Source organism: Crocodylus siamensis, chromosome 12 (assembly GCF_052110815.1).
Source record: "Crocodylus siamensis isolate JL-2025a chromosome 12, ASM5211081v1, whole genome shotgun sequence".
NCBI lineage: Eukaryota > Metazoa > Chordata > Crocodylia > Crocodylidae > Crocodylus > Crocodylus siamensis.
In genome coordinates, this window is record NC_143406.1 from 25,355,553 (window position 1) to 25,374,207 (window position 18,655).

Consider the following 18,655-nt stretch of genomic DNA (forward strand, 5'->3'; position numbering starts at 1 on the left):
CCTGTAAGGCCTGACTGACAATTTCCTTGGGTGGGGGAGGGGGGTTGTTTTAGTTCCTTGCATAGAAAATGGGGTGGCATGGTGGAAGTGTGTCAGAGCCCCTGGGCAGTGAAGTGGATGTGGAAGAAAATGCTGCACTGGCTCAGTGCGCTCCATCACTGCCAGCCCAGGACGCGTCGCTCTGGCGAACTCGCCCACCCCGGCGGTGCCCCTCGCCTTCTCCGCTTGTTTGACCCGGGTTCTTAACGCCGCCCAGCCCAGCACCGAGCTAGGCCAGTAGGGAATGGCCGAGAAGCGGATGCACTGCCTGCACGCTCAGCAGAGATTCCCGGAGCTGGGGATTGCGTCCCCTCTCACGAGGGGCGGGCTCAGCCCTGACAAAAAGCTGCTGCTGCTGCAGGACCCGCCCCAGTGACGCGCAGGCCGACCGCGGCCCCGCTCTAGCCGGGCCAGGCGACCGCGCGGCATACTGGGAAACGTAGTCCTCGCTCCGCAGCAGGTGGGGCGTGCCCGGTCGTTCCGCAAGCGACGGGCGCTCGGATTGGACAGGGCCGCCGGAGGGGCGGGGAATTCCGGCGCGGGGCGGGCATGGTGTTGATGGACGTGGGTGGGGGCCTATGGGGGGGCGGTCTTTGGCGGGCGGCCCAGGAGGCCTCTAGCTCCGTGGCTGTCCCGGGCGCTGTGCGGCCGCGGGTTTGCGTCCCTGCGGGCGGCCGAGCGGGGCCAGCGGAACGGAGCGGGGTGAGTCTCGTCCGGGCAAGGAGCCGCGGCCCTTTGTGCGGGAGGCGGAGGCCGACAGGGCCCCGGAGGGGTCGAGCGCGGGCGCCGCGAAGCCCGAGCGATCCCGGTGTCTCCCCGCGGCCGGGCGGGAGCAGGTGCGGGGCCGGGCCGGGGCGCGGCGGGGAGGGAGGCTGCGGCGAGCAGGGCGCCTCCCCGGCCCCGTTGCGCTGCGCTGCCCGGCGGGGCGAAGCGGCTTGGGCTGCTCGGCTCCGACCTGCCGGCCCAGCGCCGCCGCCTCCGAACAAAGGGCGTCCCTGGGCGGCAGCGCCCGGCCGCGGCGGGACCTCACCGCAGCGCCCCCTTCTCTCCTCGCAGGCTCCCGGCGTCGCGCCAGGCAGGTCCGCGCAGCGCGGAGGATGGAGGGCTCCTGCTGAGAGCGGCGCTTCCTCCTCGGCGGCGAGGAGCCCGCTCTCCGCGTGCCCTGCCGGTCCGCCCGCCCCGGGCCTGGGGGCTGGAGCTGGAGCCGCGGTGCCCTCTCCCGCTGGCTGCGTGTTTAGTATGCAGGTCGTGTCCCCTCACTAATGAGAGGGAGAATGGGAACCCAGGGAAGCCCTGTGAAGAGCTACGATTATCTGCTCAAGTTCCTGTTGGTAGGAGACAGTGATGTTGGAAAAGGAGAAATCCTGGAGAGCCTTCAAGATGGAGCATCCGAATCCCCTTATGCCTACAGTAATGGTAAGGAGTCTTGGGAGGGAGGGGTGCAGGGCTGCGAGGACAGCAAAACAGGGTAGGGGGGAAGCTTTATCCACAGCTTCATAATTGCTCTGAAGCTGCAGGCTCAGCTGCAGGCTGAGTTATCATGGAGCGACACTGCACCATACACAGTTCTTGGTAGATATGCCACATGTTTTGCTCTGTGCTGTTTGCTCTAGCTTGGTATAGCAGCTTATCAGTTTAAAAAAAATGCATTTGGCTTAACAGGACTTGCATTAGTCACAACCTTTCTGTTAGCGCTATGTCCTTGGCAGCCTTAAGAATCTGCTTCCCAGAGTCATATTGGTGAAATGATCAGGAACTTATACTCTGATGTCATCAATCGATGTACAAAGGTGTCATCACAACAACACTGTTTTCAAGCATGGCATTACTTGTGCCTCCAGTTAAAAAAAACAGTCATGGCATTTTGGAGCATCAGTAGAGAGTTAACACAAGCATCCAGCTGTATGAAAGGGGAGTATCTAGAGGTTTATGCCAAAAGAACAATGAGATTAGTTCAAATCTAAAGCTTCTGTGACCGAGTACTTGGGGTACTGAGCTTAATCTGTCCGCCTCCTGCAAAATCAAGGCTTATAATGGAAGTCCTGACAGACCATTAACTATAATGTCACAAGACTATAATTAAGAGCCAAGGAGCGGCGCTGCGCTCTCTTCTGCATCCACTCGCAGCAGTTAAAATGTAATGCTGCCTGGCAGGGTGCAGGTCCTGTGGTGACTTGCAATCTGTCATAGTTCTCACCATCCCTGATGCAAAATAATGGCCCCAAGGGTTTGATAGAAGCAATCTCATTCGGGCCCTCATACTCGGCATCTTCACGAGAACCAGCCCTGGGGCTGTAGCAGTTGGCACTTGGAGTTTAATCTGAAAGCAAGAGGCTGAGAAAATCAAAAGCTTGTTAACACTTGGGATGAGGCAAACCTATTCAGAGTTTAAAGGAGCAGTGTGGCTTGACTCCTAATTGTAATAAATTCTTATTATGCATCGTCCTCAAGACATTCTGTAATAGTGCTCTGCAGATAGCCATGCAAAGAGGATAGTTTGAGGTCAGGATAGCTGTGAAATCATGGTAGCAAATTAAGGGGCTATGGACAAGATTTGATGCAAGTGCTATCATTCATGTGTCTGGAGACAGCTTGGCTCACTTAAGGCCTTTTCCCAAGAGGTATTGAGCATCTGCAGGCCCCCAGGAAAGAACTGAATACATCTATCCTTAAGTGAGAGCTCTTTGAAATTGAGAGCTGCTCTGCTGTGCTTAGCGTTGCCCAAAAGGAAACAAATGCAGCTCGTAAGAGACACTATTGACACCATTTCTGTTGGTACTTCTAAGGTTCTAAAAGCTGCACTTTTGTTGGAGAGGGTTACCTGTAATCAGCTGGCAGCAGGTAAAGCAGGAAAATCAGTGTGATTCAGTTACAAATGTGGACAGCAGGACAAGTAATGTAGTAATGAAAAATGATGCCTGATATAATCAATAGGAGTTGTGCCTCTGCAGTCATGATGTATACCAAGGATAGACAACCCCTAGCACGGGTGCCAGCGTGTGGTACATGGAGGCATTTTGCTTGGCATACGTGCCTCTGGGTGGACGGCAGGGAAGGGGCCAGGTCTGTGCTGCCACAACAAGGATTAAACCCCTCAAGGCTCCCACACCATCCATCCCTGGCACACCAACATCTTATGAGTTGAGATTGCAGGTGTTTTTGGCACTCTGACCAAAAACATTGCCTATGACTGCTGTATACTGTAAAACAATACCATATTTCTCTATTTAAAAAAAAATACTAATAAATTAATAATTTTAAACCCTGCCCTTGCTCTCTTGTGCATGCTGTTGAATCCTTTTTAAATGTAGCTAATTTTACTGTCATATTTTGAGTGTCACTGCCTGCTTTGATATTTTCAGCATTTAATGGTGCTCTTGCTAAATTGCATGCCTTTTGGGTAATGGGAGTAGATAGCTTTGCAACTTATCTGAGTGTTTGTTTGTTTTGTTTTGTTTTGTTTTGTTTTTTAATGCTTGTAAAATTCTAGGCAATCACATTTTCTCCGTAATTTTTGTAGAGTAATAACAATACAAGCTTCCCTTCCAACTGGCTTCTAATGTGACTGGGTAGAGCTAAGGCCAGGTGTGAAAGCCACTTAAGCTTCCGTGCCCAGGCTGAGATTGCCAGTCCGCCGCATCAGATAGTTTGAGAAGCACTGATCTATACAGTACCTTAGCTGGCAATTTTTTTTTCCAGTGGGCCAGGGACCGGTGCCTGGTTCAGCCGGTGGCAGCAACTGCATGTAACAGCGCTACACAAACGTGCGACCAGCTGTTTCTTTCTCTTTCCTCACCTTGCATAAAGTGACATCACCTGGAGCATTGGAACGTGATGCTATGACATACCAATGTAATGCTTCTGAAAATATATTTATTTCTTTCCTGGCAACTTGCTGCGGACCAGCACCGGTCCGCGGACCACCACTTTGAGAAGCGCTGGTATAGATGATGTGAGCACCTGTGCAGTAAGAGCTGAACAGATGCTGCTCAATACTCCTTGGGTAGCCCTAAAGAACCATCAGGTTAAAATGGCCCAGTTTTGAAGCAGTTACCCTCAAGGTAAAAGGCTGTGTATTCCATTACTAGTCTTAAACTATCCAGTATTGTCTCTCCTTAAAATTATTACCAGAAGGCTGAAATACTGTGCAAAGAGTCTTTTTATGTAAAACCTAGAGACTGCTAAATACTGGTACCTCCTGTTTTCTAGACAACTAGAATGCAAAACTGATGATACAGCATCTTATAAGGAAAAGAGGGCTGTCTTATGATTTCAAAAAATGGCATGCATTTTTTGGGGTGCTCTAGTGGTTAGCACAAGTCAGTCCCCAGGCTGGAATTGCTAGTCTTTTCTCCTTTGGGAAGGGGTAAATTTGATAGTGTCTATATGCTTAGCCTCTCGGGGTGGGGTGGGGCGGAGGGGAGTGATCAGTGTTCTGGAGTTCCATTATTTCCTCTGCCAAGCAGGGTCCCCCATTATACAGGGCTTGGAAGTAGGATGGGAAATCCTTAGGACATGCACAAGTACTGAGCGAGTCTATAAGATGCCACCTTGCCCCCTGCCTTGTCACTCATTTGGAGAGTGTGCTTTTGTAGATTGCTGCCTACTCTGTCAGGTGCTATGAATGGGCTGAGAAAAGTGTACAGCTTCAGAAATATATGCTATATCTGATTTTACTTATCTCTTTAAAATGTACTTTGGTGTCTGGAAGTGGGGCCTTCCATGCATCTGAACCCCAGCTTTTTCTTGTCCACACTCTACCAAGTTCCAGCAAGGATCTGCGTCATGGAAATTCTTACTGTTCTGAGGAGTGACTAGGTATGGGGCTTAACTGAGGTAGTAGATGGAAATGCAGGATACAGGACCACTTTTATGCAGTCAGGCAGCCAACATGGCATTGCAGCTTCAGACACTGGGTCCAACTGTTAAGATGTGACACTTCCTGAAAGCATCACTCTCAGCTCTAAAACTGCTTTTTCATCATTTTCTAGTCCAAGAATGCAGAGTCCAAAGGTCATGCCTGAAAGCAGATCTGTAACTTCATAGATCTTATCAAACTTAAGTTCTATTTGGAATGACTCTTGGTGCCTAGCAATGAGCTCAGCAATGGTCTTTATAAATACCTTCTTCAAACTAGAATTGCTTTCAGTACACATTGATAAAGTGGTTACCATCTGGAGGCAGTCTGGCCCCTCATATGGATTGGTGTGATTTTATTCTAGCCCTGGTGAGGTGCCTGCATCTCAAATTACCACAAGTGATGGTGATGCCCTTGATTATCTTAGCAGAGAAATCTAGGACTGAAGGACCCTGAGATATAGAACTGCCACTTGGTTCTTAGTTGGTGGCTGAGGTACATATCAAGATGCATGGATGTAGAAGCTGTTCTTTTTCCATTCATTAGAACTCCAGACTTCAGGAAGGTTGTGGTTCCTGTGCTTTCAATGTCTGCATTGCATCTTGCACCCTGTGGCCAGCTATGTTCCCCAGTTTTGCTCAAACCCTGCAGGTGCATGCCCATGTGTGCATGTTATTTTCCGTCACTAGTGCTGACTGCATAAAGAGGACTACATTGTTAATACATAGAATACATCTTCTGTAGGGCTTGTACTGAATTCTTACTTGCATTTTGCTTGGTTCAGTTGAAAGGTCCCTGAAGACTGGAAGAGGGCCAAAGTTGTGCCCATCTTCAAGAAGGGGAGGAGAGAGGACCTGGGCAACTATAGGCCACTTAGTCTAACTTGTATCCCAGGGAAAATCCTGGAAAAAAATCATTAAGGAATTTAAGTCCGATAGGCTTGCAGAAGTTAGGATTCTGAAGGACAACCAACATGGCTTCATCATGGGCAGGTCTCATTTTGCCAATCTCCTCTCCTTCTGTGACCAGGTAACTTGCCACCTGGTCGACATTGTATACCTAGACTTCCAAAAGGCCTTTGATCTGGTAGCCCATGAGGTTCTCATGGGAGAATTGGAGGATTGCAGGCTTAACTGCTGAACAGTTAGGCAGGTGAATAGGAAGCTGGCTGCGGGGTAGGACCCAGAGAGTTCTAATGATCTGTGTCCTCCTGGTGAGAAGTGGCCAGTAGTGACCTGCGGGGGTCCGTGCTTGGTCTAGTGCTTTTTAACATCTTTATCAATGATTTGGATGTGGGGGTGAAGAGCTCACTGGCCAAGTTCACAGACATCACCAAGTTATGGGGAAGCGTGGTGATCCTTAAAGATAGGCTGCAAATACAGGCAGACCTAGACAGGTCAGCAAGTTGGGTGGACTGGAGCCAGATGGAGTGCTTTACACTTCTCAGTGTTGAGCTTCATCTCAGAACTAACAATCAACATACTTACAGGCTTGGTGGCACCATGACTGAGAGGGACCTTGGGGTAATAATAGGCCATAGTATGAGCATCAGCTGTCAGTGCGATGCAGTAGCCAGTAGGGCAAACAATGCTGTGGCATGCATCAACTGATGCATCTCAAGCAAAACCAAGAAGTGATTCTCCTGCTTTACTCAGCATTGGTGAGACCACAGCTGGAGTACCACATCTAAGTCGAGGCACTGTATTTCAGCAAGGACATGGAAAAGCTTGAGGGAGTCCAAAGAAGAGCTACCTGTATGATCAGAGACTTGCAAGGCAAGCCATATGAGGAAAGGCTGAGAGACTTGGGTCTTTTCAGCTTAAAAAAAGAGAGAGCTGAGAGGGGACTTGATGCATCCCCCTGATGTAGCAGTAAGCTGCTACCAAGGGCTCGGCAAACAACTGTTCACCAGGGCACCCTTGGGGAAAACTAGGAGTAATGGCCACAAACTCCTGGAAGACCATTTCAGGCTTAACACTAGGGAAAAACTTCACAGTTAGCGTGTCCAGCCTGTGGAATAAACTCCCTCCAGTGGTGGTTCAGTTGCCTACCCTGGAAATCTTCAAGAGGAGACTGGATGGTCACTTTGCTGGGGTCACCTGACCCCTGGTTGTCTTTCCTGCCTAGTGCAGGGGGGCCTGGACCCGATGATCTTGCAAGGTCCCTTCCAGCCCCTTACAGTCTATGAAAGGGAGAGGCTTGCATTTCAGGACAGGCAGCTCTGAAGCAATCCTGCCAACTGTCAGACTTGGGCAAAGGAAGCATGATGCAGACTGTTTCAGAAAGGGTTTATTGTTCTTCCTCTACCTCCCTTCCCCAAAGCATTACAGGTTGCCTCCTTGCTATTGAGGAAGTGCCCCTACCAGCAGTGTTGTCAGTAGCGGGGCCTGCTTGGAACCTGTGCAAAGGTTTCCTTTTCCCTCGGCTGAGCAGGCTCCCTCTTCTCCGTCATCAGCTCCTGCCGTCAGTGGCACTGGGGGGCCAGTTCCGTCTGCTTCTGCATTAGCTGAGATGCAACAAAGCTATGTGCCTTGTCCCATGTAACTGACTTGCCCCTGAACATCCAGTTACTTCAACACTTGGATGGCACAGTTTGTTCTGTCCTTGTCTGCTCCCTGGTTATTGGTGCAGCCATGAGCACTCAGGTGGGACAGACATGTTCTGACTGTTTCTCCTAGCTTTCCAGAGCCCCGGGGTCTCTAGGAAGAAGATGCTCTGAGAATACTTCTGAGGCAGCCTGCGAATGGTGTCTGCTTTGCTGGGGGGAATCCTGGGTTCCTGGCAGGAGCGCATGCCACTTGGTTAATGCTGCATCACCAGTCAAACCTCTTTAAATCAAAGCAGCTCTTGCTTATGCTGAAGTAATCCCATCCAGCTTGTTTTCTGGCTCAGCTGAGAAAATGACTCTGTTCTATGCTTCCTCTCACCCAAATGAGTAATGGGAAAGCATCCTTGTTCTGGAATGCTTGACAGCATGCACAAGTGATGCTGTGGGCATATGATAAGGTGCTCAGCCTCCACAGGAAATGAGGTTTTTCTTAATTACACTGTTGAGGATGAGTCTGCCTATAGCATGCTTCTCTAAGCACAGGTGTCAAAACACCTTCTGCACTTCCATGGAAAAATCCTACCTCTCCTCCTGCTTACTCCCCTAGAAAAGGATATATTGGGGGGGGATCTCTTCTGAAGAGTTGGTTTTTAACTGGAGCAGGAAGGATTAAAAAAGCTGCTCTCCAATGGCCTTCATTTTAAGCAGTTTTAGAAAGAAGGTCCATAATAGATGCAGAACTGTAAGTCAAGGCTGCAGTGCAAACAGGCACAGCTCCAAGGAAGGGCAGTCTCCCATAAGGTACTTGCATTTGCTCACTCAGGAGGGTTCTGGGAAGTTTTTTTTGCAGCTGCTTTTTATTATAAAATGACCCAGGGCCTTGCATAGAATAAGGTAAACTAAATGCTGAAGGAGCTCTGTTGCTTTGAGAAACTCTTTGAATTTCTTCCAAGATTTGTTCATACAAGCGCAGCACATGTAAATTAGGCTTTAAGTTATGAGCTGTTGATGCCGGTTTCCTGGCTTCTCTGCAGTCTTTTAAGTGTCTATAACTTTTGATAGAAAGTTATAGTTAACTAAGTTAAGAAGATTTTAAAACAAGGTTTCCTTCTTCATCCTGCTGTAGTTGCCAAGTGGATTAGAACAAAGTAATGGGCTTGCAAATTGCAGAAGCAGTAAAAGTCAGCCTGGAGTGGAGGCACATGGCCTTAGCTGGCACTCTGGCTTCTAGCTTGGGGATTTAGGCTGATATTATTTCTAATCTTATTTGGACAGCAGGCAGGTAGCTATACAAATAGAGATGGATGTGCTGGGGAGCCCTTAGGAAGAAACTAAGGTACATATACCTGACACGGGCTTTCTAGACCCCAGAGATAATACAAAGTTTGGCGGCTTTGAGACTGCCACAAATACCACCTTATTTAATTTAAACTAAACCATTGATCAAGCCACACACCCAACTGCTCTCTCCTTCAACTCTAGCTTGTCTCCATGCAGTTCCCTGCAGCTAGGACCTCTCAGAGCGGGTGGTTTTTCCTGAGTTCTGTTATGTCTGGTTCCTCTAATGTGCAGTCCAGCCCATGTGTGCCAGCATACTTCCAGTCCTCTGATCTAGGCCACTCTCTGCATTTTACCTGACTATTTAGCAGCCTTAAAACTACCCAGTAGCTCCTAAGATGACAGATTCATCCTCGCAGCCAGTACATGCAGTGGGGGGGAAAGAGAAGGGATATAGTCTTCCCACCTCTTGCTCCCTCCTCATTCTTATTCTATTCCTGCCAAACTTTTGAGATCTTCAAGGGAGAGACTGCTTCCTTGTCCTCCCACATGTACCAACTATTGGCTCCTAAGCTTCCTGTTATCTTTGCTTTGTGAGCACTATACTGCAGCATGGACAGTCAGTGATTGTGTTTAACTTGAAAGATTCAAGTGGATCTTTTTAAGGTTGCTACTTATAGTGCCTCTATAATGCTGTGTCTGGGAGTGCTGCTGTGAAGAATGCCCTGGTTCCTCCCTCGTGCTCCCCACCCACTGGATCCTGGAAACATGTCAGCATAGCAGTCTTGGAAATGAGAAGACTGAAGTCCAAAGAGTTGAGGACAGGCGCTTTGTATCTTTCACTGAGTGCTGAACGGTGCCAGTGTGTAGCAGTCTAGCCTTTCGCCTTTGGGGGCTGCACAGTAAACATCTGTGGTCTTCCCTGTTCTTCCTAAAACCTCTGGGTGGAGCGAGTCACGCCATCTGCTCTGAGCTGCTCTGGGTCTCCTGGTGCAGAACCTGCATCTCTGTAGTTGCTACTATGTTTGTGAGCAGGTTTGTGCCAAGCTGAGTATTCACTGAAACATTATTGTGATCCATCAGAAACCCTGGGGAGGCATCATTAATCCTGATGCCTCTTTTCTACTTTCTTCCCTTTCACACCTGGCTGCATGCTGTTGTAGGGGAGCGGTGTGAAGGCTTGAAGGAACAGCATTTTGCAAGTCAGTGCAGACAGACTGTCAGATTGGGTGGAAGTACTGTCTCCCAAACACTCTAGGCTGACAGAAGTTACTGTTCATTGTCTGGTATAATTTGTATTAATTGAAACTGTTTTATTTTGAGGTTTCAGGACTCTGACATGAGATGGATTTGGGCAAAAATCTTATAAATGAAGCCATGTCATCAGGTTCCCTTAGCGGCTGAGAAATTAATCTCCAGAGAATAACTTCAATGGAGCTGTGCTGGGCACGCTGCTAGGAATCTCCTCCTTCAATTGCTTGAAATGCTGTCTAAGAGAACAGTTGTTATAGTAATCATGTCTGCCAGCCCTCTTGCCAGTATCCTTCAGGGAGAAGTTTGCTGCTTTTTCAGCAGGGGAGCAGAGCTCAGCTCTCATCAGAGTGAGCTTTGGATCAAACAGTTCCACCATGGCTTGGTTCTTCCTCGCCTGCTTTTTGACTGTTTTCATAAACAGCAATTCCTAATGCTCTGTGCTGCTCATGTTTAGCAAAGCCTTTCTGCTTGAAGGGGGTTGGAGGTGGGAAGGACACCCATTCTAAGTGTGGCCCACAGCCAAGATTTGTCCCATTTTTCAAGGTCTTAGAGACTGCTTAGAATTTTTTTTTTTCTGTCATTGCAGCTACCCTGAGTTCATGCTGCTTAGGATAGTGCAGGGCTGGGCCTGGTTAGTTCTTCAGGAGGACTTGGTTTGGGGTAGAATAGTTGTGGGTAAGATTTATAAGGCTGGGAGTTTTTTCAGGATGCTTCATGGATACTTGGCTGTGCTTGTACAACAAATTTCAGGCGACTCCACAGTTCCTGGTTTTATGTGACTGTTTAGCTGTGGCCGAGTCCCGAGTTTATAAGAGAACTTTATAGACTGTTTCAGCTTATAAATCTGGAGTTGGGATATTGTCTTTAATAGCCAGCAAAGCTTTTGTTGCTGTCTCACTCTTGCAACAGATTTATTTAGCAGACAGTGCCTTTATGCTTATCAAGTTAAATCTACATCCTGACAGAGTAGCATCCAGCTTTTGGAGGAAGGGTTGCAAGTTCAAAATAAAGTTATGTTAGCAGCATGCATGTAGAACCTTTGTCGTCCTTCCCTGTCGGGTTTGGCAGCTAAGTGGTTCCTGATGCATTTTCCTCAAACTCTACTTTTTGTAGAGGCAGAGGAAAGCATCTTCCTGTTGCATCTGCATCTGAAATGGCACTGGCAGTAGCTGGGCAGAAAGCTGGAGCTTCATTTTATGAATAGCAGTGATTCTGGTTCCCAAGCTTTAGCTCTGTTCCCATCCCTTGACCTCCTTAACTTCATTTTCTCTGGAAACTATGTGGAGGGAATGAGAAAGTATTGAAGCATCATGCCACATGGGCCCTAGCCTATTCCAGGCTTTGGTGGAATAGGAAGGAAGCAGTTTGATTTAGCTTCAGAAATAGTGCTGATTCCCTTCCTGCAGATACTTCATGCGTGCAAGGGCACACCGTTTTCCTGGAAGTTGAATCTTGAGTCTGAACTGTTTGGTGTATAGAGAGAAGTCCTGTTTTCTTGTTTTGTTTTTTGCAAACAATCTCTTTGATGGCAGGATTAAAACATGAATTCAGATGACTTAAAGCACTCTTGCTCAAAGACACTTTTTTCCAATCTTCAGGAGAATAGAGCAAAATATGTGATATCACATAATATGCTGCCCTTCTACAACCTCAGAAAGCTGATGCTCTGAAGCAGTTTGGATATCAGCAGCACTGCATGGTGCTGTGGCCATCTAACCATGACGTGGAAGTGCATGAAGTTTGTATGCTGAGATTAAAACAAAACATTTACTCTTGGGGCACCATTCTGAAGAGGGAGGCATACGGGCAAAAAACACTCATTGACAGGATATACCAACCAAGTGTCAGTCTTGATGGAGGGCAGCAGTGAATCTCTGGGATAATGCCCATTCTTTGAAGAAATGTATCCAAACTAGTTTAAGAATTAAGTAGTTCCAGGCCCTGTCTGGAACTACAAAAGCCCCTCAGCCTTCTGGCTGATCTTTGTTGTGTTAAGTCTCATGCTCGCATCATTGCACTTGGCTTTTTTTCTCCTTTGTTTGAGAAGTTATTTTTTTTCCATATGACAAAAATGATGCACAAGAAGTTACCAGTGTTGTATAACATGAAGTTGTGTCCAGAGGCTCAAGTTGGGAATAAGGTCTTTTCTTCTAGGGATTGTATTAAGAGGTGCCTAGTCTATACCCCAGGCACCAGGGGAAGTCGTGAAATAGACTAAATGCAAATACATAAGTCTTTCGTCTTTCCAGCTGACCTCATTCTGGGATACGTCTTGGCTGCAAGAAAAAGGTGGCGGTGGTTTTTTATCATGAAAAATGTTTTCACTAGGATTTTACAGCAAGATAAACAATACGCTGGGTATATCTAAGCAAAGTCGGCACTATGCCCTTCCCTCCTACAGCTGACTTCACCCAGCTACCTCCTGATGAAAATTGCATAGAGCCTTGACAGCTAATGTGTAGTTGTTAGGGTTTTCATCTGTTACCTTGACTATTTCAAGCACCTTTTGGGGGCGAGGGAATACACTGAAGCCTGTGTTCTCATATATATTCCCTATAACATTGGGTTAAAATTCACTGTGCTGTTTTAAAGGGGCATGGTATATTTAAAATGCTTGTAGCCAGATGAATATTTAGGGATAATATGAGAGGCAGTTAGTTGTGGCAGTGTAAAGTCACTCAGATGGCAGGATAGATATACACCTTTTATAGACTAACTAAATAAGATATATAGCACATGCTCTCATGAACCCAGGTTCACGTCATCAGATGATGTGAAAGGACAGCCTAGAGCAGAGTATAATGTGGAGTGAGTGACTAGAATACAGTAAGTAGAAAAGCAGAAGAAAGGGAGGAATTTGGTGTGAGGCATACAAGCAAAAAACGCATAGAAAGAAAGGTGTTACAGAACCAATCTAGGTAATGAGCTGAAAATCCATTGTCCCTAATTAAACCTCGTGAAATGTTGTCCAGTTTGTACATATCATAGGACTGATATGTCCTTGGTATCTTATTGTAAAAATGCTTCTCTTTTTCTCTCTCATGTGAGACTCCCTTGGGATATCAGACCAGGGGTACAAGTATTCAAGTCTGTCCCATGCAGCTGCAAGGGCCACTTGAGATTCTGCTGTAGGTCATTATGAGTGCTACCATCTTCACGTTTGCAGCCGGGAGCATTGTAAACCTTGCGTCTTTGTACATACCTAGCTCTTCCAAATCTTGCCAAAATGCTGTAGACTTCTAAAAGTATTGGCGTTTTGGACACAGTGTACTCTCCAAATCGGCATGTTTTGACTATTTGAATGCTTTCCTAGTCTGGGGTTGGAATGTGATAATTAAAATAACATGATCTATGCAAGCGGACTCTATTAAGCAGCTGGTTTTGGTAAGGCACGGTGTCTGTGAGAATTTTGCCTACGTGTCAGTAAGTAATAAAAGCATTTTGAGCAACATTGATTTTTAGAAGATGCATGCTACCATGTTGGCACTGTAAGGAATGCAGCTGGTGCAAGTGTCTTTTTACTTTAAAAAAAAAAAAAAAAAATGGTGGGGGTCGCTACTTTCATGTGTGGCTCTTGAAGTGCATAACAGGCTGCTTTGTGTCTTTGACTAAGTCTGTGTGGGTTCTGCACCCTGGGCTGCCAAAGTTTTTTTTTTTTTTTTTTTTTTTTTTTTTTTTTCAGTAGCACACAGCATTGGGAGGGGGGAATCTCAAGAAGTGAAACGTCAACTCTGAAGCTTCAGGCTTTTGAACACATTTTCTTAAAATCATGCTCCAAAATCAACCTTTTGACCTTACTGAGTATATATGGACTCAGACTAGATCTGTAATTGTATCTGTATTGTAATCCAGCAACAATGCAGATTGTTATGATGCCCTGTGATTTTCTTCATAGACTGTCTTTTGTTCCCAAGTGCAGCTGTATAGTTATATGGACATCTGAACTGTAAAGCATGAAGAAACTCTTTTGTCTGTAGTGGCCTCTGTGCATAAAATCAATCTTGATTTTCTTTTAAAGAACAAATCCACTTAACAGTCCCAATTCTTGACTGACTCATAACTGTTTCTGTGGCTTTCTGGGTGACCACTGGAACTGTTTGGAGTTTTAGGAACAGATTTCCTTTTGGCTCAAAATGCAGTTTTTGAGATGCAATTGCCATCTGTAAATAAGCACAGAACAAAGTTCCCCTGTGTGGGGAAAACTAACTGCCTTCATTCTCTCCACTGGATTGTAAAGAAAGCAGCTAAAAAATGAAGTGTTCTAAAAATCTGGAGTTTTTACAGGTGTTTGTATTTTCATTCTGCTGCTGTCTGTCTACACCAAATGTCCAGTGCTTGTTTCTCTTATGCTGTTGTCTGTGAACTTTAGTTATTGGGGAAGGGAATGTCTTAATAAATTTTAAGTGCTTCACAATCTAAATCTTAAAATAAAAAGAGCTATGTCCAGGTTACAGGAAGGAATTGAGAGGGCATTTCATTTAAAGAATCTTTCATGATCTTAGTCAGGTTGCAGTGTTGTAGAATGATGGTTCAAAAGATGTATGAGAGGCAAGGATTCTGTGTTACCTTTTCCTAGACTGTGTAGTTTTTTTACATGTGAAGAAGGGTACCTGATACTTGAAAGCTTGTTAACAGTGCTCTTAACTTATGTAATTGGTCCAGTAAAAGATATCTCAAAGAATCTGTGCCTCAGTCATAATCATAGTACCTTCATGTCATTGGGTAAATTATCCTTCATTTCTAGTAACTCTTGGTGTCCTGGTTCTATGTCCCAAAATAGCTTACTCATTGCACCCCTTTTTTTGCGCTGAAGTCCCAGGTAGTGGGCACTTTTTGTGCTGAAAAACAAAGAGGAATCCAAGTCATTCATTTTTAGGTGGAGACAGCTAACTTGGGGTTTCTGTAGGTTGCTTCCAAACATCACTCCTTTATGTATCTGGCAATGTATCTCTAGATTCAAAAGAGGAAGAGTTATAACCTGTGAGCCAGTGTTATGATGATCCATAAGTGCTACTTCTAGTAACAGAAAATTAGGAATGAAAAGGTAAGGCTTGAAACTCTGTCTGTGTAATCCCTTTTGTGGCATACAACAAGAATAGACTTTGCATTTTGATACTGCTCTGAGTTGCAAGTGTTACAGGCTGTAGAACAGATGGCTACAGGATAGACTGGGTAGAAGACAAGCCAGAGTGCTGCATTGTCCCAGCAAGATTTTTATAGTTACTGTTGCAGTTCTGAAGTGGCTGTAGACTGAGAACTTTGCTTGCTGTTCTCAAGATTGAAATGTTCTTGTCTTCAGTCTTTTGTATTATGCCATTATCAATCTAGTTAGCACTTGATCTGATCTAACTGCTACAGCCCTAGGATCTCATGTACTGACCTGCAATTTACAATTTTCCTTTTACTATATCTTTAACAAAGGTATGAATTAGGATGTATACGTCAGCCAGAAAAAGTACAGACTTGTGTTTACTAGCTCACCAGTTATGGCGCATGCGCGCTCTCTCTTTCTCCAAGGATTTTTGTAGGATGATTATCTCTTAGGGCTTTGTTGCACAATACACTGTAAGCTTCTCAAATGTTGATCAGTGTTAGTGTTAGCTCGAGTTTGAGTAGTTTACATGTTCAGGTGAGCAGGGACCTTGAGAACTAAAAGGTAAGATTCCTCCCCAACCCTTGGCTTACTTGTAGCTGCTAGAGCAGGCAGGGAAGGAGAACTCGGCTGCCAGGGCAGAGTAGCTTAGTGGGAGCCCAGGGGCATGGGCCCTGTGCAGAACAGCTCTGGTCTATGACAATTCTGAGCTGAGAAGCTCTATTGTTTGCCAGCTCTTACAGATCTCTGTTCAGACTGCTTCAGTGTTAAATGCATTGTGTTTTAATAGTAACTTTTTTTTTAATTCACAACTGTTTGTAGTCTTGTAATAGGGTCATTTGCTGACCATGGAGTATCAGGGAATGGCTAATTCCTAGGCTAGTGGTAGGAATTCATTGTATTCATTGCTCAAAGGCAGCATGTTCTACATACAGGACCACCATTTCTTCGCTATATCACTGAGGGTAGGGGGAACCTGAATACGTAATGCTTTTTATGTACATAAGATTTTTCTCCCATTCCCCAGCAGCATGATTGCTCTGGCTGAAAGCCCTGTTGGACTAATATTTTAGTTGTTGCATACTGTAATGTAAAAGTCTCTAAGCTGCTAGCAGTTAGTGTATTTCTACGTTAGCATATTTACCAGGTCCGTATAGCTCTCTGGCATCATGCTCTCGTCTGACCAGTTTTGTTAGAAATGGAATGGCAAACTGTTTGCATTTCAGTGTTGCTTTATAAGCACAAGTGAACAATTTGGATCCTGCATAATCGTGACAGATAACTTGCCCTTTATTTGTCTTGTGCCAGCCAGAAGGACCCAGTTAGATATGGAAGGTCAGGTCAGGCCTTGGGATCATTTTGGATTTAGCTTCTGTTTTATGGGGGTAACGTATCTCTCACTGGGTGCGTCTACACATGAATTTACACGCACCTAAACTTAATGTGCCTTAGTTTAAGGCACATTAAGGTGATTTAGGCGTGTGTCTACATGTGCATGCCTCAATGGCTCTTAATGTGGCTCGCTGGGTGAGCATCTTGGCAGCCTGCCCTGGGCAGCACCCTGGACAGCCCCCTGAAGCCTGCAGCCGGCTAGCCGGGCAGTGCAGCCCACTGCCAGCCAAGGGGGTAGGAGCCTCCAGTCTCCCCGGATATGACTGGCCTGGCCCCAGCCCTGGCTCTGTGTTCCTTGCTCCCCAGCATCAGACAAGAGCAGGCTGGAGCTGAGTCCACGGGGCCCTGAGCTGCTGCTGGGCACTGCAGTGACTTCTGTGAGGCACAGATGCTGGAGCTGGAGTAGCGGTTCTGGCGGCAGTAGTGGTCCCTGTCGGTGTGCTGACTAACTTGAGACTTATTCAGCGGGGGGGGAGGGGGGCAGGAGGCTCTCAAGGGCAAGCACAAGGGAAAGACTCCCCTGCAACTCCATGCAGGGGAAGGGGGCAGCGCAGTGCAGGTAGGGCCTTCGCTAGCAGCTCTTCCAGACCTCTCTCGAGGCAGGTTTGCTGCCCTGGCAGTTTAGCCCTGCAGGTGCAGGATACCTCACCTGCCCAGGATTCAGGTGCCCTTAGAAGCCTCTGCTGGGGCTCCTGCCCAGGGCAGGTGGCAGGCTGGGACTGCATCTGCTCCCAGCACCCAGCCTTTCTGCCAAATGCTGCCCGTGGGAAAGATGGCATGAGCTCCTGGGGCTATGTGTGGCTTAGCTTGGCCAGCAACATGGGCAGGGGCTCAGCTCTGTCCTTGACCCACCTGATCCAAGGCTGAGTTCTTGCTTGTGTTGCCCCCAGTCTGCCAAGGTTTAGCCACACAGAGGCCCCATGAACTCACACTGCCTGTCCCGTGGGCAGCATCCAGAAGAGAGGCTGGGCGCTTACCTGGGACAGAGGTAGTTGGAGCAGGTAAAGCCATGCCAGGCTCTGGGGGCAGACACAGTCCTAGCCCACCTACTTTCCTGGCCAGGAACCCCAGCGTGGGCTTCTAAGAGTGCTCAAATTCCAGGTGGGCAGCGAGGCATCCCACCGCTGGAGGGCTGAACTGCAAACCTACCCTGATGGAGAGGCATGGGGGAGCTGCTAGAAAAGGCCCTGCCCATGCTGTGTTGCTTGCTTCCCCTTCAGAGAGTCCTGTGGGGGGCCTTTCCCTTGTGCTTCTTACAGGAGCCCTTGGACCTCCTATGCCCCTGCCGACTTAGTCCCAAGTCAGTCGACATACCAACAGGTACTGCTGCTGCTGGAACTGCCGCTCCAGCTCCAGCGTCTGCCTTGCAGAACAGCACCCGCCACATCTTCTTGGCAGTCCCTGGTGGCAGCGCAGGATCGCACAGGCTCAGCTCTGGCCCATTCAGTCCACATGGACAGTGTTACGGTGCCTTAAGGCATCTACATATGGGTTAAGGTGCCTTAACTAATCACACCTAAATTTGATACCTGCTTTATGCAGGTATTAAATTTAGGCACGATTAGCCTAAAATCTCCATTTTTAAGGCACATTAAGGGCATAGACGTATAGACCCATGCCCTTGACATACCTTAAAAATGGCTAATGCATTTTAAATTGCCATGTGTAGATGCACCCACTAACTTGTATAGGATCTCATTGGCTATAGATGCATCCAACATACAGAACAGACTTCAGTGAAAATGTGCAGAACTGGAAAACAGGCCCTGCTTTGTGTCAGATAATGCTCAGGGCAGCAGTCTTCTTTGAATAGGTCTGAGTCCATTTCCAGAGCCTGATTTCATGCTCCATTTTACAGTTTTTGAAAGGTGTGGCAGCTCAGCATGACTTCTCAGAGACTCAAAGGAAAATTTTGCTAAAGGGTGTTTGCAGAAGGAAGAGAAAGGGGGTGAAGGGCAAGAGGATAATTAGTGTTATAAGGGACCTCTTGGGTTTCCTGCATCTATGGCTGAGACAGTGGGGATCTTTCCTGCTGCAGTGCAGGAAGTGCCCATAATGGCACTGGCAGAACTTCCTGTTGTTCATCGTGTCCTGTCTCGAACTCCATGGGGGGCAACTATCTTTTTAAAATGGCCCTCTTGCGTTTTTCTGCTTCCTTGTAGACTATAGCCATTCTGCAGGAAAATGGGTCCCA

The 18,655-nt window shown here is 47.0% G+C and overlaps 1 protein-coding gene across 1 annotated transcript in view; it reads left to right on the forward strand.

Annotated features, from left to right (window-relative positions):
- The first annotated feature begins 622 nt into the window (after positions 1-622).
- RAB40C (RAB40C, member RAS oncogene family) overlaps positions 623-18,655 on the forward strand; it is a 60,297-nt gene continuing 42,264 nt past the window's right edge. The window contains exons 1-2 of the mRNA XM_090024049.1: positions 623-741; positions 1,096-1,455. Of these exons, the coding sequence (XP_089880175.1) occupies positions 1,302-1,455 (154 nt within the window). The 5' untranslated portion in view covers positions 623-741; positions 1,096-1,301. The remainder of the gene's footprint in view (positions 742-1,095; positions 1,456-18,655) is intronic.